Below are 22,613 nucleotides of genomic sequence, written 5' to 3' on the forward strand. Positions count from 1 at the left end.
AAAATGTTCCCTCATTAATGTACACACAAAACCCCATAAATGTATAAAAAAAAAACGGAAAGGTTTGTAAATGTATTACAAATAATGTGTTCTTGCAGACATCTTTGCAGGACAGGCAGTATTATGGAGAGTAGCAACAGTGCTGAACTTTGTTAATTTATAGACATTTGTAGATTTGTCTTACTGATGAACATCAAGGCTTTTAGAGATACTTTTGTTACCCTTTCCAGCTTTATGCAAGTCAACAATTCTTAATCTTAGGTCTTCTGAGATCTCGTTTGTTTGAGGCATGGTTCACATCAGGCAATGCCTCTTGTGAATAGCAAACTCAAATTTGGTGATTTTTTTTTAAAATATTTTTTATAGGGCAAGGCAGCTCTAACCAACATCTCTAATCTCATCTCATTGATTGGACTCCAGGTTAGCTGACTCCTGACTCCAATTAGCTTTTGGAGAAGTCATTAGCCTAGGGGTTCACATACTTTCCCCAACCTACACTGTCAATGTTTAAAGGATGTATTTAAATGATGTATTCAATATAGACAAGAAAAATACAATTTGTGTTATTAGTTTAAGCACTATGTTTGTCTATTGTTGTGACTTAGATGAAGATCAGATCAAATTCTATGACCAATTTATGCAGAAATCCAGGTAATTCCAAAGGGTTCACATACTTTTTCTTGCCACTGTATATCTGCCCACCTGTAGATATAGGTGACAAACTAAAGGTTAGGTTTGTCTAGGCTTTACTTCTCCTTAGTTTCTCTGCTGATCTCCGTGGTCTTCTATGGTGGTTCTTAATACATCATGTGGCCAGTCCTAAATCACATTTTTTGTTAGGCTAGTCTCCCATTGACCTCAATGCATGACTAAGTGAAATTTCATTTAAGTCAAAGTTATGATTTCCCCCCATGAGAGCTAGAGAAGAGCAGTGCCATGCATCCCTCCCTTTGGGCCGGCCACTGTTCAGAGGCTAATTTGGCACTGCATGGATCCAATGAGTAGATCACCAAATCTAGTTACCTTGTTAAAAGACACTCTGAAGTCCCCCTGGCCAGATAATTTTGCTTCTCCCAGTTAGAGTGAGGAAGTGGACATTTTAAAGCTGGTCCTTCTTAAAGGTTCCTGGAGAACCAGGGAGGAGGTCTGCCGTCAAGGTCACAAGGGTGTGTAATCTGTCTTTGTGTTGGCTGTGTGTGTGTGTGTCTGTGTTGGCTGGGTGCAGGAAAACAACACAGATGTGATGTTATGAAAGGAAATAGTAGGGGATTGAGCTGTCCCACATGCTGTGAATTTAGAATGTCTCTCAGTAGTCCAGTGAGAATCCATACTACTGACAGAGTGGGGATAAACAATTCCAGTAGTCCAGCGAGAATCCATACTACTGACAGAGAGGGGATAAACAATTCCAGGTCTACGTTCTGTTCTATGTCTGGTCTAGACTACCCCAGTCCACAGGCTGTGAGATGGGCCTGTACCAAGGACATGGACTGGAACTCTACCTCTTGGAGAGGGACCAGAAAGTCATGGACAATGGACCGCAGCTCAAACACAAAGTCCGGGATATCAATTTCAAATCAATTTTGTTGAAATTCTATACAGAGAAATTAAATGTGATTTAATTACACCTCTATTTGAGGGACATGGACAATATCTACTTTGAAGACTACAATAAGCCACTGAGTATCATGAAAATAGCAGTGTAGCATGACATAACTTGGGGGCATTGTTAATTATGAGGCACTTCTCTGTATCTTGGCACCCTTCGAGTGGCTGCCTGCCCCTGGGGGGTGGGTGTGGTCTGGGGCTGCATGGCGGTCACTTGTGGCCTTGTCCTGTTATGGGATACCCTCACCATCTTATCACATGGTGTTCATGGGACAGCTGGTCTGGATGATGCCATGCAGGCTTTAAAGAGGGGATCTCTGAGTAGCTTGGAAACGCCTCTGTTTATCTTTTATTTAGAATGGATTCCCCCTGGCATGGCCCATTTTTTAATATGGTATAGAACTGAACTGAAGTCACCAGTGAGATGCTGTCTGGCTGCTAGCTAACGCTTAGATCTGCATGACCCTGGTGGGGATGTGATGAGCATATGAATGGGCTCGGATTAGAGTGTGGTAATGGGAATGAAAGGGACAAATCAACATTTATTTGTCACATATGCAGAATACAGTCAACAAATGCGGAGTTCAGTATTGGTGTGTATAGAAGAGGATGAGAATACTTATTTTGCATCATGACTTCATAATCCTATGAAAGGTCCTCTCAGCACCCAAACCCAGTCCAAATCCCTCAGCAGGTCCTCAGTTCTGGGTCTCCCTGTGCTGTAGCCAGCCCAAGTCTGACTCACCCTGCCATAGCCCAGCCCCGGGGGCCAAGCCCCATCTACCCAGCAATGAAATAAAGAGCGGGCGTGTACACTAAGAGATCACGGCTCTGCTGAGCGGCAGCTGGGCCCGCTCTGCCAATACCCTGCCCTCACTGACTGACTGACTCTGACCTAATGATTGACTGACTGATGCCTAGGAGATTAAATCAACTCTTCAGTGGCAGCGCTCATCACTGTAGGAATTGCCCTAAGGAAAAGAGGTATATCTGAATCTAAAAACCCATCTTTGGTAATAAATCCCACCGAGCAGGCTATTCCTTATATTCCTGGGGACATTTAATTGAACGTGTTGTGATTAATTAAATTAAATTAAACAGTGCTGTGATTAAATGATTGATATCCAGGTGACTCACTGAGAGCTGTTTTAATATGTTTGGGGGAGGTGGGACATGAATCCAAGCTGAGAGGTGTTATTACCTTACACTTGTTGTTGTTGTTGAAATACACTGGCTTACACTTAAACACGAGGATTCAGGGGGAGATAGGGTGACGACTGAAGTGTGTGTGTGTGTGTTGTTTATTTCCACAACACTCCTGTCATTTCAGCAAAGGAACAGTGCATGGTCAGGGGTTTGCTATGCAGCACTGCTGGAGCTCTCTGTCGAAACCACTTGGCTGCCACTCCAAGCCCTGTAACCATAGAGATGGAACACATGACATCAGCCCCAGAGCTGAAGCAGTTGTGTGGTTACATCACTGCAGTGCCACTGAAGGGCTTTCTCTAGTATTGTGTGGGAGAGCGAGAGAAAGGAAACATCTTGTAGTATGGGAACAGCTTTCAATTTATACACATGAATAACTTAATCAGGACAGTATGATCTACTTTTTGAGATAGTAGGCTGTTCTTGTCTGATTTGAGCTTACATGTTTCAAGGATGCCTTGCAGCAGAGCTCAATGCTGACCTTTTTTTTGTTGTTGAAAAATGTAGGCGCGCACAGAAATGTAGGAGCACAATGCAAAATATAAAAATTAATAAAGCTAGAATCCTTTAAAAAATGGTGGCGCACTGGTGCTCCTAAATAAAAATTCCAGGTCGCACAGCAACATTTTTAGGTGCATATGTGAGTTAAATGGCCGCACTGTAGAGTGCTGTTTGCAGCCATTTACAGTACAGTACAGCCTGTTTGCATTAGTCTTGTAACTGTATCCAGTCTATCTGCTGTGCAAGCAAAGGCTGATTGGAGAGTAATAGTAATCTATATTAGAGTATTATATCAGTGACCCTATTCACTGCTCTGATTCAACAGGGCTTGAGGCTTTGTTGTCATTGCCGTAACAACCAGGAAAAAAAAGAACAAGCTATAAATGGACAAACATGAGAGGATGAAAGTCAGAGTGGGTGTTTGCTGTGGAACAAAGCCCTGTGCTGCTGGCCCCAGACATCAGAGGTTTGTAAAGCCCAACCGTTTTGTCCCTGCGATGCCCGTCGTCAAAGAAACACACTTCAAACGGACAACACCGTCGCTCACTTCCTCCCCTTGACATTGCCTGATTAAGCAGTGTGTGTTTGGTGTTTGTCACACCACACACACACATACACCTTCTCATACTCGCACACACACACATCCATAAGCAATGAGCAGAGCTGGGTTATCAAATCCAATTTTTTCGTCACATGCTTCGTAAAGAACAGGTGTAGCTTTCTTACGAGCCCTTTCCAACAACGCAGAGAATTAAAATAAAATAAAAGTAATAACACAATAATAATACACAATGAGTAATGAAAACTTAGCTATATACACAGGATACCATTACCAAGTCTGCAAAGGTACGAGGTCATTCGGAAGTTTACATACACCTTAGCCAAATACATTTAAACTCTTTTTCACAATTCCTGACATTTAATCATAGTAAAAATGACCTGTCTTAGGTCAGTTAAGATCACCACTTTTATTTTAAGAAGGTGAAATGTCAGAATAATATTAGAGTGATTTATTTCAGCTTTTATTTCTTTCATCACATTCCCAGTGGGTCAGAAGTTTACATACACTCAATTAGTACTTGGTAGCATTGCCTTTAAATTGTTTAACTTGGGTCAAACGTTTCAGGTAGCCTTCCACAAGCTTCCCACAATAAGTTGGGTGAATTTTGGCCAATTCCTCCTGACAGAGCTGGTGTAACTAAATCAGGTTTGTAGGCCTCCTTGCTCGCACACGTTTTTTCAGTTCTGCTAACAAATGTTCTATAGGATTGAGATCAGGGCTTTGTGATGGCCACTCCAATACCTTGACTTTGTTGTCCTTAAGCCATTTTGCCACCACTTTGGAAGTATGCTTGGGGTCATTGTCCATTTGGAAGACCCATTTGCGACCAAGCTTTAACTTCCTGACTGGGATGTTGCTTCATCCCTCATGATGCCATCTATTTTGTGAAGTGCACCAGTCCCTCCTGCAGCAAAGCACCCCCACAACATGATGCTGCCACCCTCGTGCTTCACGGTTGGGATGGTGTTCTTTGGCTTGCAAGCCTCCCCCTTTTTCCTTCAAACATAACGATGGTCATCATGGCCAAACAGTTTTATTTTTGTTTCATCAGACCAGAGGACATTTCTCCAAAAAGTACGATCTTCGTCCCCATGTGCAGTTGCAAACCGTAGTCTGGCTTTTTTATGGCAGTTTTGGAGCAGTGGCTTCTTCCTTGCTGAGCGGCCTTTCAGGTTATGTTTATATAGGACTAGTTTTGCTGTGGATATAGATACTTTTGTACCTGTTTCCTCCAGCATCTTCACAAGGTCCTTTGCTGTTGTTCCGGGATTGATTTGCACTTTTCGCACCAAAATACGTTCTTCTCTAGGAGACAGAACGCGTCTGCTTCCTGAGCGGTATGACGGCTGCGTGGTCCCATGGTGTTTATACTTGCGTACTATTGTTTGTACAGATGAACGGGGTACCTTCAGGCGCTTGGAAATTGCTCCCAAGGATGAACCATACTTGTAGAGGTCTACAATTTTTCTTCTGAGGTCTTGGCTGATTTCTTTTGGTTTTCCCATGATGTCAAGCAAGGAGGCACTGAGTTTGAAGGTAGGCCTTGAAATGCATCCACAGGTACACCTTCAATTGACTCAAATAATGTCAATTAGCCTATCAGAAGCTTCTAAAGCAATGACATCATTTTCTGGAATTTTCAAGCTGTTTAAAAGCACAGTCAACTTAGTGTATGTAAATTTCAGACCCACTGGAATTGTGATACAGTAGGTTATAAGTGAAATAATCTGTCTAAACAATTGTTGGAAAAATTACTTGTCATGCACAAAGTAGATGTCCTAACCGACTTGCCAAAACTATAGTTTGTTAACAAGAAACTTGTCAGCGCATGCCCTTAGTACGAGTCCTGGTAATCCATCTGGCTCTTGCTTAAAGGTCTTTCTCACATCGTCTATGGAGAGCGTGATTTTCTGGAACATTTGGTGCTCTCATGCATAATTCAGTGTTGCTTGCCTCGAAACGATCATAGAGTGCATTTAGATTGTCTGGTAGGCTTGCGTCACTAGGGGGCTCGCGGCTGGGTTTCACTTTGTAATCCATGTTAGTATGCAAGACCTGCCACATCTGACGTGCTTCAGAGCTGGCATGTTAGGATTCGATCATAGTCCTGTATTGACGCTTTGCCTGTTTAATGGCTCGTTGGAGGTCCTAGTGGGATTTATTACAAGCGTCCTGATTAGTGTCCTGCTCCTTGAAGCGGCAGCTCTAGCCTTTAGCTCTTGGCAGATGTTGCCTGTAATCCATGGCTTCTCTTTGAGATATGTATGTACAGTCATTATGGGGACGACGTTGCCGGTGCAGGAGAGACGAAGGCCAAAAGCCACGCGTCCTCCGAAACACAACCCAACCAAGCCGCACTGCTTCTTATCCTCTTGAATGTAGGTGGCAGTATTTTGATGTTTGGATGAAAAACATACCCAAATGAAACTGCCTATTTCTCATGCCCAGAATCTAGAATATGCATATAATTGTCAGATTAGGATAGAAAACACTAAACTGTAAAAATATTGTCTGAGTCTAACAGAACTGATATTGCAGGCAAAAACCAGAGGAAAATCCAACCAGGAAAATCCAACCAGGAAGTGCTGTTTTTCCATTGCATGCCTTCCCTCCATTTAAAGGGATATCAACCAGATTCCTTTTCCTATGGCTTCCACATGGTGTGAACAGTCTTTAGACATATTTTCAGGCTTTTATTCAGAAAAATGAGCGAGAAAGATCACATCGCGTCATTGGATGGCTGGGTGCCAGCAGAGTTTTGCATTCGTGAGCAGCTTGGAGCAGACATTTTCTCTCTCACTGCTATTGAAAAAGCTACGGTCTTGTTGAAATATTATAGATTATTTGTTGTAAAAACAAGCTGAGGATTAATTCTAAAAAACGTTTGACATGTTTCTACGAACTTTACGGATACTATTTGGAATTTTCGTCTACCCCGTCGTGACAGCTCGTGCCTGTGGATTTCTGAACATAACGCGCCAACCAAATGGAGGTATTTTGGATATAAAAATAATCTTTATGGAACAAAAGGAACATTTATTGTGTAACTGGGAGTCTCGTGAGTGCAAACATCCGAAGATCATCAAAAGTAAGCGATTCATTTTTATTGCTTTTCTGACTTTCATGACCAATCAACTTGGCTGCTAGCTGTTTGTAATGTTTTGTCTGAGAGAGATGTCCTAACATAAACGCTTGGATAGCTTTCGCCTAAAAGCTTTTTTGAAATCTGACATGCCAGGTGGATTAACAACAAGCTTCGCTGTGTTTTGCTATATTGCACTTGTGATTTCATGAAAATTAAATATTTTTAGTAATTTAATTTGAATTTGGTGCTCTGCAATTCAGCGGATGTTGACGAAAATGATCCCGCTAACGGGATGGGTGCGCCAAGAAGTTTTAACACAGCGCGCATCCAACCCGTAAGCCAGCCGCACCAATGTGTCGGAGGAAACACCTTGTACTTGGCGACCTGGTTAGCGCGCACTGCGCCCGGCCCACCACAGGAGTCGCTAGTGCGCGATGAGACAAGGATATCCCTACCGGCCAAACCATCCCTAACCCTGACGACGCTAGGCCAATTGTGCGTCGCCCCATGGACCTCCCGGTCGCGGCCGGCTGTGACAGAGCCTGGGCTCGAACCCAGAGTCTCTGGTGCCTTAGACCACTGCGCCACCCGGGAGGCCCTAGCAGGTGTTATTCTGTGAGCCTGGAAGAAGAATTGGGAAAAGCCACAATTCATAGTAAAAAAAAAAAGGTGTTGGACAAGCAGGTCATAGCTGCTATACAAACAGAATACCTTGAATGTGCCTCTTGCACGTGGCACCCCTCTTGGAGTTAGGTAATACAGGGAGGTTGAGGGAGGGCTCTGAGCTACCTTGAACATAACTGTTGCTTTTTTAACTACAGTGTCAGTGATGTAATTTCTAAGCCAGTCACAGTCTCCTCCCTAGGTACCCCAGCTCCAGGGTTAATGTCTCTGCCTTGGCACACGGCTCTGCTGGGGGACCGGGGATGTTGCAGTAAGTGTCTTCCTCTGGGCCTGTCTGTCGGTACACTGGGTGAAGGGGACATGAGTGTGGAGTGTAACCCAAACCCTGTGGTATTAATAGCCTTGTGTTAGTGAGGCGTTGTGGACACAGACAGGCACGGTGCTCCCTCTGTGACACCATAGGACAGACCACAGACAGACAGGCACGGTGCTCCCTCGGTGACACCATAGGACAGACCACAGACAGGACAGGCACGGTGCTCTTTGTGACACCATAGGACAGACCACAGACAGGACAGGCATACTGCTCCCTTTGTGACACCATAGGACAGACCACAGACAGGATGGGCACGGTGCTCCCTCTGTGACACCATAGGACAGACCACAGACGGGCACGGTGCTCCCTCTGTGACACCATAGGACAGACCACAGACAGGACAGGCTAGAATTGGCTCAGCCTTGCCCACTCAACTCAACTAATACCCTTTTTCACACTATCATGCTGACTGGAACTGTACTCGCTCATATAGCCTATTTTTTTTGACATTGTACTGCTTGTTATTAAACTGGTACAGTGAGGGGAAAAAAGTATTTGATCCCCTGCTGATTTTGTACATTTGCCCACTGACAAAGAAATTATCAGTCTATCATTTTAATGGTAGGTTTATTTGAACAGTGAGAGACAGAATAACAACAAAAAGATCCTGAAAAACGTATGCCAAAAATGTTATAAATTGATTGTTATAAATGTAATAGTAGTATATAGTAGTAAAGTAGGTGTGTTACTGTGTAGGGGAACTAGTAGCCTAGCTTACGCTCAAGTATGCAATGCCATTTGTGAACATAATGTTCTTCTACCCGTGTGAGTAGAATAACCCGTCTTCTGCAGTGGGTGACAAGTTTTTATTTCAGCCTCAGATACACCAAGGATACTGACAGCTGAGAGATACTTGGCACCTTTGCCCAGGATGTCGGGAGTACTTTTTCTGTTGATCACATAGCACAGTTCATCAGCCTCGTTAAAATACTCCAGACCAGAAGGTGGCAGTAACGTTTCTTTCTTAAGCTATGTTTGACTTGTGCCTGCTTTCTAAATGTGTAGATAGCCATTGTTCGCTAACTAGCAAGCTGTGCTAATATTTTTGCTAGCTAGCAATAATTTTTAGTAAGCCCATGTTTATATCAGTCAGATGGCCACAACTAGTTAGCTAGTTAACAATGTTGTAGCTAGCTAACTATGTTGTGCTAACTGGCAAATGGTGATACTAACCGTTTAGCTAACTTTAGCTAGCAAGTGAACTGGCACTGGCAGTATAGGATAATGGAGACTGAATTATCATCTTGCTAGATAGCTAGCTTGCTAAAACATTTAGTGCTGTGTGCATTTTTTGCACTTACCAGCCCATTAATTTCAAATGAAGTTTGTTTGTGACTGCCTGGCTCAGTTGGCAAGCTAACATTAGCTAGCTAACTAATGAGCAAGTGCACATTTATCAAATCTAACAAAAAAGCTTCTTTAAGAGCTCAACTCCATAGCTAGATGTATAGACTTGTTCCAGAAAAATATGTATTAGGCAGCTTTGTTTTAGTTAGAACAATTCTGATGAAAATGGGGTGAATTACACAGGGAAAAGTGCCTTAACCTTTTTGTTGTCACTCCTTTCGGCTCCCCTCTCGCGGCGGTCCTTGCTCTCTGATTTTCCTTAAGTCAAGTTGTCGGCCACTGTTGGGCAGGCCGATTCTACATGTAGAAACGGCCGGCTCGACGCTACCAGTTAGGTACCCAGCAGGCGGTGTCTTTTTTTGTTTTCTAGCAAGAGAAGGAACCACCTGCCACTTTGCTAATTACCTCTCGGCCATCAGTTTTCTTGTGCGTCTGACCTCTTAAGCCTAGCTTATACATAATTTTGGAAGGAAGGCTGCTCCATTCATAATCTTGGAGTGACTGTCTCTGGATATCACTAACTTGGAGAGAGGACCATATGTTTTTTACAACAATGGGTCTACACTATATTGTAGTGGTAGAGACCTGGAACTGCTGCTGTATGCCCACAGTAATGCAGGTCCAGTCAAAGATGGCCTACTCTCCTGACAGGCATAATGGCTAGTCTTCTGAAAAGAACATTCAGGCAAAACTACGATTGGAGGCACTGCTATGGTCCTCTAATTCAGATGGAAGGATTTAGATAGTTTGGCTTTGTTGCCCCTCCAACAACATTGTTGCCTCCAAAACAGAATCGTTTTGACAATCGCATATATTTTTTTGCGCTAGTTGGTTGTATCTGAGACCATTTGTTTTCAGCAGTTATTTCCATGACTGATTAAGACGTGTTTTCTCATGACTCTCTCTTGTCCCTCTGCAGCAGACATATGATGTGCAATATGTTTGGAACATCGAATCGTCAAATAAAATTGATGTCGCATCTTTATTTATTTATATTTAACTAGACAAGTCCGTTAAGAACAAATTGTTATTTACTATGACGACCTACACCGGCCAAACCCGGACGTCGCTGGGCCAATTGTGCACCACCCTATGGGACTCTTAATCACGGCCGGTTGTGATACAGCCTGGAATCGAACCAGGGTGTCTGCAGTGATGCCTCTAGCACTGAGATGCAGTGCCTTAGACCACTGTGCCACTCGGGAGCCCATCGCAATACATTGTGAGAATTGCAATATATATTGTATTGGTACCATTATCATGATAATACTGTGAGTTCCCTGGCAATTCACAGTCCTATTACATACCCAACTTCAGTGTGTAGGTACAATTTTTATTTGAATTCAAAACAGAATTTATTAAGGACAACAGATGAGCAGCAGGTGGTTCTAATCAGGGTTGCTACTCACCTGCCAATCAGGCATGTGGCTTTTCTGGCCTACCTGTATGCAAATGACTCAAACAGAAATACAGAATTATAGGATATGGGAGCGGGCACAAAGAGAAATTTACGAATCAACCACCCCAGGTGTCCGCTCAACTAAATACATCATATCAATTCACGAGAGAGGACATCAAGCGAAGCCGTTCATAAACGTGGGGCCAACCCATAAATGATAGGTAAAATCTGATATGGACAGTGTTCTTGTATAACAGCCTAAATGTGGCTTATAGGAAGGAGGTTAGATCTTGTTTTTTGTTTAAACCGTGTGGAGATACACAATTGAATTGATATATCCACATGGCTTCTCTTTGAAAAATGCTGTTGTCATAGTCACCAACTTTACGTGGTGGATTAACTTTTTAGATATCATCGCAACTCAGTTCATTAATAGAATGTTGTTCTATAAAGTGTCTCTGATCTGGTGAGGTGATATCTTGACGTCTAATGGTGGATTCACGTTCTCCAAGTCTTTCAAGGTGCAGGATGTTTTTCCTTTTCACACTATCATATTTTATCAATAGCAATTTGAATGCACAGAGTTACTGTGACGAGATCCTGAGGCCCATTGTCGTGCCATTCGTCCGCCGCCATCACTTCATGTTTCAGCATGATAATGCACGACCCATGTCACAAGGATCTGTACACAATTCCTGGAAGCTGAAAATGGCGCAGTTCTTCCATGGCCTGCATGCTCACCAGACATGTCATCCATTGAGCAAGTTTGGGATGCTCCGAATCGACGTGAACATCAGCGTGTTCCAGTTCCCGCCAATATCCAGCAACTTCTCACAGCCATTGAAGAGGAGGGGGACAACATTCCACAGACCACAATCAACAGCCTGGTCAACTCTATGGCAGGAGATTTTGCGCTGCATTGAGGCAAATGGAAGTCACGTCAGATACTGACTGGTTTTCTGATCCAGTCCCCTACCTTTAAAAAAAGTTTTCTGTGACCAACAAATCTGTATTCCCAGTCACGTGGAATCCATAGATTAGGGCCTAGTGAATTTATTTCAACGGACTGATTTCCTTATGAACTGTAACTCAGTAAAATCTTAAATTGTTGCATGTTTATTTTTGTTCCATATAGAAATCAGATTTCTACATGATAAGGATATATTTCGGACTTTTCCTCATTCATTTTTTATTTAATTTAAATGTAATACTGAGAGTAACATTGAATGCAGTCTGGCATCAATGCCAACCAAGTCAATGTGTTGTAATCTCATTGTGTGGGTTTAGTTGTTGGTTGCTATAAAGACGTGTTCTGTTCTGAATAGACATTCTCCGTAGACACCACAGCAGATGCAATGTGAGAGGCATCAGGAAATAAACTGTTAAATCCTATAGTGGTGTTTTCGTCTTTCACTTACTGTTGCCATTTAACTTTTATCAACATGAATTTAATACAATCTGTTTTCAGTTGCTCTGTTTGGATAGGCCCATCTCAGAAGTGAAATGAATTATGTGTTAATATTTTTGCAAACTAACCAGTCTCATCATTCCCTCCCCCTTTCTCCTCCTCTTCTCCTGTCCCCAGGTGGTGGCCTAAGCCATGGGGGCGTTCCTGGACAAGCCCAAGACGGAGAAGCACAATGCCCACGGTGAGGGCAACAACCTCCGCTATGGCCTGAGTAGCATGCAGGGATGGCGGGTGGAGATGGAGGACGCCCACACCGCTACGGTGGGTCTACCCCATGGCCTGGATGACTGGTCCTTCTTCGCTGTCTATGACGGCCACGCCGGCTCCCGCGTGGCTAACTATGCCTCTAAACACCTGCTGGGGCACATCATCACCCACAGCATGGGTTCCCCGGGCCCTGAAGGTGTCACCCCAGCCCCCACCGTGGATGTGGTCAAGACGGGGATCCGCACCGGTTTCCTGAACATCGACGAGCACATGAGGAACTTCTCAGACCTGCGTAACGGCATGGACCGCAGCGGCTCGACAGCCGTGGCCGTACTGCTCTCGCCAGAGCACCTCTACTTCATCAACTGTGGTGACTCACGGGCCGTGCTCTACCGCAATGCGCACGTCTGCTTCTCCACGCTTGACCACAAGCCCTGCAACCCACGGGAGAAAGAGAGGATCCAGAACGCAGGTGGTTCTGTAATGATCCAGAGGGTGAATGGTTCCCTGGCCGTGTCCCGGGCCCTGGGAGACTACGACTACAAGTGTGTGGATGGGAGGGGTGCCACGGAGCAGCTGGTGTCCCCAGAGCCCGAGGTGTTTGAGATTGAGAGGGCCCCAGAGGACGAGTTTGTGGTGCTGGCCTGCGACGGTATCTGGGACGTGATGAGCAACGAGGAGCTGTGCGAGTTTGTCAAGTCCCGTCTGGAGGTGTCCCACGACCTGGAGAAGGTCTGCAACCAGGTGCTGGACACCTGCCTGCACAAGGTACAGTGAGGCTAGTGTGGGTGTTTGTGTATGTCCGTATGTGTGTTTTAACATGTAGAAATGTAAATGATTGTGTAGCGTGTTTTGTTGCACTAATTAAGGAGGTTAATTTGGAAGCTCTTTCTCTAGTTTTGGCATCAGCGTTAAGAGCCCCCCACATGTAATGATTCTCTCTCCATCCCTCTCCCCCCTCCACCACAGGGAAGTCGGGATAACATGAGTGTTGTGTTGGTGTGTTTGCCAAACTGCCCTAAAGTGTCAGAGGAGGCGGTGAAGAAAGATACAGAGCTGGATAAGTTCCTGGAGTCTCGCGTGGAAGGTGAGAATGATTGTACACATGACTCCCTTCCCCTCCATCCTGTTGTCTTCATCCAGGCTGCCGTCCCATTCTCTAGTATCATTCTGTAGTACCATTCTCTACAACTGTGCACTCGTTTCCTCCCCTTTACGGCTTTAAAAAGCATAGATTTAGGATTGGAGGGAGTTTACAGCATATTTCAGACTTGCTTTTAAATCCATGTGGGGAAGTGAAGGAGTGTACACACACGGGAGAAGACCGCAGCCCCAGTCTAAATGTATTACACTCCCATCCGGGACACAATTCCAATCAGTATTGTAGTTCTCGAGTCCGGTCTCGAGACCGCATATTGGGTGTCTCATTCTTGTCTCGGTGTTGGATACATTTGTACTCCGTCTTGACTCTGTTTCGGACAGTGAAGACTTGTAATTTCTTCCCGAGACCAGCGGAGTAAAAAACATAATTATCAGTTTACATTCACTCACTGCTTCGCCAGGCCAAATATATCCACTCCTTTCTTAAAACATAAATACAGTATCTTAACAGCCTTTATATCTATTATAGACAGGTTAGTACAGAGGTGAACCTATAGACCTTCAGTCTATCATAATACCAGCGAACTCATGTAGGAGAGTGCACTTCTTGTAAAACACAAAGGGCCAGTGGTGTAGAGGAGGGTATACAAAGGTATAAACCGTATACCCACTTTTTTTTCAGTGGGCATTGCTTATACTCACTACTTAATCTCTACTGATGCGTATCAAAATAGTGTAGTTGAGGTATACGACTTATCGATTATGTAGTACAATAGAGAAATCACTCACAAAGTAGCCTACACAATTGCAAAGCACGTGAAACATATTCACCTGTACGCTGCACACACAACCTAGTTTCAGCAGAATATCATACGCAGACAGCAAGAGTGTGCAGTTCTCAACTGGTTATTTTATGGAGCAGCTCACAGAAGAATGACATCAATAGCCGGTAAAGTAGGAAAGACGTTTCAACTTATATCTACCAGTCAATTGCCTTGGTATGCTAAGGTGTCATTGCACGCTGATGATTGTTTTCTTTTAAATCCACATTTTGGATCCCTCCAGCCTCATAGAGGATCTAGATACTTTTTCTAGCCTCTCTGGATTACAACCAAATTATGATATACGTACTAAACTCAGCAAAAAAAAGGGGGCCCTGTTTTACAAAGATAATTTGTAAAAATCCAAATAACTACACAGATCTTCATTGTAAAGGGTTTAAACACTGTTTCCCATGCTTGTTCAATGAACCATAAACAATTAATTAACATGCACCTGTGGAACAGTCGTTAAGACACTAACAGCTTACAGACGGTAGGCAATTAAGGTCACAGTTATGAAAACGTAGGACACTAAAGAGGCCTTTCTACTGACTCTGAAAAACACCAAAAGAAAGATGCCCAGGGTACCTGCTCATCTGCGTGAACATGCCTTAGGTATGCTGCAAGGAGGCATGAGGACTGCAGATGTGGCCAAGGCAATAAATTGCAATGTCCGTACTGTGAGACGCCTAAGACAGCGCTACAGGGAGACAGGACGGACAGCTGACCACGTGTACCAACACCTGCACAGGATCGGTACATCCAAACATCACACCTGCGGGACAGGTACAGGATTGCAACAACAACTGCCCGAGTTATACCAGGAACACACAATCCTTCCATCAGTGCTCAGACTGTCTGCAATAGGCTGAGAGAGCCTGGACTGAGGGCTTGTAGGCCTGTTGTAAGGCAGGTCCTCACCGGACATCACCAGCAACAATGTCTCCTATGGGCACAAACCCACTGTCGCTGGACCAGACAGGACTGAAAAAAAGTGCTCTTCACTGACTAGTGGAGGTTTTGTCTCACCAGGGGTGATGGCTGGATTCGTGTTTATCGTTGAAGGAATGAGCGTTACACCGAGGCCTGTACTCTGGAGCGGGATCAACTTGGAGGTGGAGGGTCCGTCATGGTCTGGGGAGGTGTGTCACAGCATCATCGGACTGAGCTGTTGTCATTGCAGGCAATCTCAACACTGTGCGTTACAGGGAAGACATCCTTCCTGCAGGCTCATCCTGACATGACCCTCCAGCATGACAATGCCACCAGCCATACTGCTCTTTCTTTGCGTGATTTCCTGCAAGACAGGAATGTCAGTGTTCTGCCATGGCCATCGAAGAGCCCGGATCTCAATCCCATTGAGCACGTCTGGGACCTGTTGGATCGGAGGGTGAAGGCTAGGGCCATCCCCCCCCAGAAGTGTCTGGGAACTTGCAGGTGCCTTGGTGGAAGAGTGGGGTAACATCTCACAGCAAAATGGGCAAATATGGTCCAGTCCATGAGGAGGAGATGCACTGCAGTACTTAATGTAGCTGGTGGCCACACCAGATACTGACTGTTATTGACCCCCCTCCCCCCTTTGTTCAGGGACACATTATTCAATTTCTGTTAGTCACATGTCTGTGGAACTTGTTCAGTTTATGTCTCAGTTGTTGAATCTTATGTTCATACAAATATTTACACGTTAAGTTTGCTGAAAATAAAGGCAGTTGACAGTGAGAGGACGTTTCTTTTTTTGCTGAGTTTATAATATGTATTGGAAAATGGTCTGGTGACGTGGACATACTCGGTATATCCCGAAATAAATAAATAATTTCACTTCATTTTCATAGAAAGTTAGCAAAAATAGATAAGATCTTGCTACCATGGAAAGGAAAATACATGTCTGTTTGTTGAAAAACTCTTCAGTCATATCCGAGTTTATGAGAAAGAAATATTCAATTTGATTTTGAACGGCAAACCTGACCAAAATAAACGGGCCTACTTATTTACTTATCTGAATTCGGAGTGCAGAAATGACTAAATATTAAAGCGTTAGACCTCACACTAAAGGCTTCAGTCATACAAAAGTTATACTTGAAGAGAATGCCAAGAGTGTGCAAAGCTGTCATCAAGGCAAAGGGTGGCTTCTTTGAATAATCTCATATAACATTTACTTATTTAACAATTTTTTTGGTTACTACATGATTCCATATGTGTTTTTTCATAGTGTTGATGTCTTCACTATTATTCTACAATGTAGAAAATAGTAAAAGTAAAGAAAAACCCTTTAATGAGTAAGTGTGTCCAAACTTTTGACCGGTACTGTATCTCGCTAGCAAGCCTGCCAAGTTTAGCCAGTTAGCTTGGGTGCTTGGTTGGGACAAACATGCATTGGCAGGCAAGCTGCAGAAGGACGAGGAGGCTCTAATTCCCCATTGTTTATCAGTGCAAGTTTGACGGCTGAAAAAGATAGAGGTTTTATGTAATGTTTCTTTGTTAGATTTTAGCTCATCTTGCTCTGGCTAGCATTAGTTGTTGATCTTGTTGTTGTTGAGGTGCAACTGAGGGAGAAAGAGCCTACCTTTTCATGGTTGTTTGATCAATAGGACTGTAACGTTCCGAAGTGTAAGCGGACTCCTGTGGTGTTAACATATTTGCAGAAATCCATTCAGGTGTATTTTGTGGCATTTGACAAATGCGTTCTAATGATCTAAAGTCACACTGTTGCAACTGCCTGTAAACACACAATCCAGTTCAAAGGGAATGATGGCAGGTCCTTGTGGCAAATGGCTTATTTGTATAAAGGCCTACTGTAGCTCTGATTGGCTACAGCGCCCCGGTCTGTGTAGACTCCGGTCCTGGACAAGACAGATGTTTATGTTTGGTTTTGTTTACTGGAGTGTCTATTCATTTTCCAAAAGCACGGCCGTTTCCCAAGATATATTTCTATAGATTTTTCTCAAATGGCTTAGAATACAGTGCATTCTGAAAGTATTCAGACCCCTTGACTTAAAATTGCTTCATGTTTTTCTTGTCATCAATCTACACAGAATACCCAATAATCCAAAGTAAAAATGTGTTTTTAGAAATATCACATTTACATAAGTGTTTAGACCCTTTTACTCAGTACTTTGTTAACGCAGCCTTGAGTCTTCTGGGGTATCACGCTACAAGCTTGGCACACCTGTATTTGGGGAGTTTCTCCCATAATTCTCTGCAGATCCTCTCAAGCTCTGTCAGGTTGGATGGGGAGCGTCGCTGCCCAGCTGTTTTCATCTCTCTCCAGCGATGTTAGATCAGGTTCAGGTCTGAGCTCTGTCTGGGCCACTCAAGGACATTCAGAGACTTGTCCTGAAGCCACTCCTGTCTTGTCTTGGCTGTGTGCTTAGGGTCGCTGTCTTGTTTGAAGATGAACCTTCACCCCAGTCAGAGGTCCTGAGCGCTCTGGAGCAGGTTTTCATCAAGGATCTCTCTGTACTTTCCCTCAAACCTGACTAGTCTTCCTGTCCCTGCCGCTGAAAACATCCCCACAGCATGATGCTGCCACCACCATGCTTCACCGTAGGGATGGTGCCAGGTTTCTTCCAGATGTGACGCTTGGCATTCAGGCCAAAGAGTTCCATCTTGGTTTCATCAGAACAGAGAACCTTGTTTCTTATGGTTTGAGAGTCCTTTAAGTGCCTTTTGTTAAACTCCAAGCGGGCTGTCATGTGCCTTTTCCTGAGGAGTGGCTTCCGCCTGGCCACTCTACCATAAAGGCCTGATTGGTGGAGTGCTGCAGAGATGGTTGTCCTTCTGGAAGGTTCTCATCTCCACAGAGGAACTCTGGAGCTCTGTCAGAGTGACCATTGGGTTCTTGGTCACCTCCCTGACCAATCCTCTACTCCCCTGATTGCTCAGTTTGGCCGGGTGGCAGCTCTAGGAAGAATCTTGGTGGTTCCCAACTTCTTCCATTTAAGAATGATGGAGACCACTGTGTTCTCGGGGACCTTCAATGCTGCAGAAACGTTTTGTTACCCTTCACCAGATCTGTGCCTTGACACAATCATGTCTCGGAGCTCTACGCACAATTCCTTCGACCTCGTGGCTTGGTTTTTGCTCTGACATGCACTGTCAACTGTGGGACCTTTATCTATCTTCTGATGGCTTTGCTTATGGCTGACTTAGCTAGCTAGATTTGTCTCCCCAGAAACCAGCAAAGACAAATCCTGATTGGATATTTTTTTCTCTTCAGTGTTGTGATGTTTCCTTTCTAACAAAAACTGAAGAAATTAAATCCGAACATCATTGAAAATAATATAATTATCATTGTTATATTATTATATATTTTTTCTAAATCCTTAGGCCTTCTCTGATGGTGTAGAAGGCCCATTGTTCTCTACTGTGTTTGGTTTAGTAATAATTTGTAGATTGGCTCTATTTTCCCTCAGCCTTCCTTTATTCACTATTCTGAATGTCTAAAGAATCCATATGTTATGAAATATTATTATGGTGGTGATATCATGGTCTTGAATTGGACTCGCATCTTTCTTGACTCTGTCTCGGACCAATTGTCTCCCTCCCGGTCTTGACTCGGGCTCGATTTGTCTCCGGTCTTGGTTTTGAATCAGTCTCGCTTTAGGTGGTCTCAAACACAACACTGCCTCCAATCCATCACACACACTTAATAAACCTCAACCCGCCTAGTCCAAGACAGCCAGGTAGACTGACTGACTGGCTGGCTGACTTAGGCCAGCTGGAGCTCAAGCGAACACCTATCAACTCCCACTGAAGCACGTTAATGTCCTGACCCTCTTTCCCACTCCACATTCCCTCTCTTCCTCTCCTTCACTCGCTGCTTTTCTTCCAACAGTCTCCCTCTCCCTTCTCCTCCTGTCTCCATCATTCTTCTCTTCACCCCGTTTTAGAATACTCTCCGTCTGTCTCTCCGTCTGTCTCTCCGTCTGTCTCTCCGTCTGTCTCTCCGTCTGTCTCTCCGTCTGTCTCTCCGTCTGTCTCTCCGTCTGTCTCGCCGTCTGTCTCGCCGTCTGTCTCGCCGTCTGTCTCGCCGTCTGTCTCGCCGTCTGTATCTCTCTCCCTCTCTCTTGCAATCTTGACAAATTACCAACTCCGTTTCTCTCTTATCATCTTTTTCGGTTGTCTTTTGGACATTTGACAACTCTCGCCTGCTTGCTAGAGTATTTCTAAAGTCTTCGGGGGTTATGTAAACTCTTCTCCCTGGAGTTGGCCCGGAGTGCTGCTTGGCTGGAAGCGCAGGCGGGAGCTGCTGCCAAGCAGAGAGGAATGCTCTGCTTAAGAGAGGAATGCTCTGGCGGAACATCTAACTGGCACCTGGCCTAACCAGTCCAACTGGGCTGCAAGGGTTTCCTTCTCCCGCCTCTTCTCTCTTCTTGTCTGCCTCCCCCTCTCTCTCTCTCTCTCTGACCTTTGTTCCTTTGTCTCATGCACACACACACACACACACACACACACACACACACACACACACACACACACACACACACACACACACACACTAAACATTCTCAAACTCACTCGTCTCACAGCAGTTTTTTTTTGTAGCAATCTTAAATGAATCCCAACTTATCACACCCCTCTTAGATCTCTCTCTCTCTCTCTCTGTCTGTCTCTCTCTCTCTCTCTCTCTCTCTGTCTCTGTCTGTCTCTGTCTCTCTGTCTCTCTCTCTCTCTGTCTCCCCCTCTCAGAGATCTTAGAGAAGGCAGGAGAGGAGGGTATTCCCGACCTGGTGACGGTCATGAGGAACCTGTCCTCAGAGAGCATCCCTAACCTGCCACCAGGGGGAGGCCTCGCCAGCAAGTAAGAGCCCCTCACTTTACTCTTGTCTCTCTGCCTTCCCTGTAATCACACACAGTCCTTAGACTCACATGGTGAATAGCTCCTGTGTAAATGTCATCCTTGGGTAAATGGTTTAGTAAAAAAATAATCTAAAGTTAGACAATGAACGTATGGGCCATGTCAAGGAGTAAGAGGGATTGATTGAATGGGTTAGTCCTAAACCTGTTAGGTTAGTCCTAAACCTGTCATTTGTACTTCTTGACTTCTAGAGGGTGTGTTTACTTCTCTCACTGTGTGTGTGTTCACCACTCAGACGCAGTGTTATCGAAGTAGTGTACAACCGGCTGAACCCACACAGGGAAGTGGATGGGGTGAGTATCAGGATGCTCTTTTCTTTTCTCAAATGTATTCTAGAACATATATTCCACTAGATATTTGAACCTCTTTCATACCCCTGTCTTTCCTACAGTATGTTTCCCCTCTCATCAGACTGCCTTAGCCCTACACTAGGCCTAGCCCTGCTGGATACTCCACTTTTTACTCCTTTTGCTCTGTCACTAAGATAGTTTTGTTGTCTAGCAGTCTTTAATAGATTTGTTTATTCATAGAGCACAAGCCACACACAGCCACAGAACTAGAATGATCACTGTTTCTATGGGCACAGCCCATCATTCTATACATGTGCTGGTACTGAAATTTGGAAAACACGTTTGTTTTCATATTATTTTGAATAGTGTTGCACCATTTTTCTAGCACACTATAGGCTAACCTTATACAATGTAACCGTCAAAACCTCCTTTCAACGCACAGCATTTAAATCAAATCAAATTGTATTTGTCATTTATTTGCTTCAACCACCGGCGTTTGTTAGAGACTGGTGTTTATTTGATCAAATGTGGAATTCTGTTTTCTTATACCATGATAAAGGCATTAAAGTTGTGGCCCGGTTGTTGTAATAACATATTCATATAATAACATATTCTGTAGATTAGAACCAGCAGGGCAGAAATGGGACAGTCAACGAAAGCCAGCAAGACACGTCGGGGACAGGTTTTTTTCTTCTGCTTATGTCTTTATACAGTCTAAGATGAAGTTGTCCCTACACAGACTGAGAATCAATCAAATGTATTTTATAAAGCCCTTTTTACATCAACAGTTATTGTTGATAGATACCCAGACTAAAACCCCAAAGAGCAAGCAATGCAGAGGCAGAAGCACAGTGGCTAGGAAAAAAACAACCCTCCAGGTGTGATATAGGGGCAACATTATTCTACATCCAGAAACTCAAAAGAACTATCTATTTCTATGGGAATCTGTTACACCCCATTTCCAAACCCAAACCTCTTCATATAATCATTTCCACATGCATGCAATGCTGTGATACTAACACATAGTAGCAGTCCTCTCCATGGATGACACCCAGTTCCATCAATTAACACCTAACATCTATAACCCATTATCTTATGCATGACTAGTAGATTCTGTCCAGCTGCCAAAACGCTACTGGCTGTGCTGTGTGCAGATGTTTGACTCATGATGATGATGTCATGTCCTCTGATGGTTTGGTTGATATAGAGCAGCTGCATGGTGGTGGGGAAGGTTCATGACATGCTGTGGCCTTGCTGTATAACAGTCTGACCGTATGTATTCTGGCACACTGAGACCCCTAGGACCTTGTGTGGGCTGAAGTCTATGATGGGGATGCCTGTGTGAGGACATGAACTGGATACATAACTATTGATTTGCGTGTGTGTTGGAGTTATGACAACTAATCCAGGGTTTGGGTTCTGAAACTTGACCCTCCAGACCGTGTGTGTTTCTGTGTGCATCCTGTTGGATAGTGTGCTGTACTAGGTGCATGGGATTGGCCCTTTGACTCTCCTGTGATATGTTGTGGTGTCTTGGTTTGTCTTGTGTAAAGAGAGCTTGCGGTCTTTGCGCGCCCTTAGCAAAGAATGGGTGTTTGTGTGTCTGTTTAAATCTTATACACACACACACAACTGCTCTCCCTCTCTTCCTTGTTGCCCCTGCTTCTTTCTCTGATACTGACATCATAGAAAATAACTTAAGACTTGTCTGTGTAACGTAGCAAGACGTCCACACACACACTTTTATATGGAGGCACACACATTCAAAGCAATTGTGCGCATGTCCTCAGAGAATGTCATACTTTACACACTCTTGATAGACACTGAGGGTTAGCTGGTGCGTACTTGTAGATCTAACTGTGTATTCACTCTGATTAATGCAGCCCTCCTGTATCATTTGGTAAGTTCACACATACAAATACATTCCTACAGTACTCACGCCACCTTTACCCTTAACTCTTTGCTCAGTAGTGTCGCCTTCAGGTAAAGTGTTCAAATTGGCACATTCTTAATCTGACTTGTTTTATAGGCTACCTCCTTTGGGGATGTACCAGATGTGATTGTCGAGCACTTCAGGAGAGGTGCTTATCTCTGAGTTCTGGGGAGCGATCCCTGCTTGTCTCCTTGGAGTGGAGTTGGTTTTGTTGTGTAGGGGGCCATT

At 44.1% G+C, this 22,613-nt stretch overlaps 1 protein-coding gene across 5 annotated transcripts in view; it reads left to right on the forward strand.

Moving 5' to 3' along the window:
• ppm1ba (protein phosphatase, Mg2+/Mn2+ dependent, 1Ba) overlaps nucleotides 1–22,613 on the forward strand; it is a 39,386-nt gene that overhangs the window by 14,075 nt on the left and 2,698 nt on the right. For 2 of the 5 annotated variants that reach the window (XM_031804833.1, XM_031804832.1), the window contains 5 exons: nucleotides 12,294–13,151; nucleotides 13,353–13,470; nucleotides 19,994–20,105; nucleotides 20,398–20,455; nucleotides 21,072–22,329. In XM_031804833.1, the coding sequence (XP_031660693.1) occupies nucleotides 12,309–13,151; nucleotides 13,353–13,470; nucleotides 19,994–20,105; nucleotides 20,398–20,455; nucleotides 21,072–21,170 (1,230 nt within the window). In that variant the 5' untranslated portion in view covers nucleotides 12,294–12,308 and the 3' untranslated portion in view covers nucleotides 21,171–22,329. The other 3 variants (XM_031804834.1, XM_020461164.2, XM_020461166.2) reach the window with 3 other exon arrangements.

This window comes from Oncorhynchus kisutch, linkage group LG25 (genome assembly GCF_002021735.2).
Source record: "Oncorhynchus kisutch isolate 150728-3 linkage group LG25, Okis_V2, whole genome shotgun sequence".
NCBI lineage: Eukaryota > Metazoa > Chordata > Actinopteri > Salmoniformes > Salmonidae > Oncorhynchus > Oncorhynchus kisutch.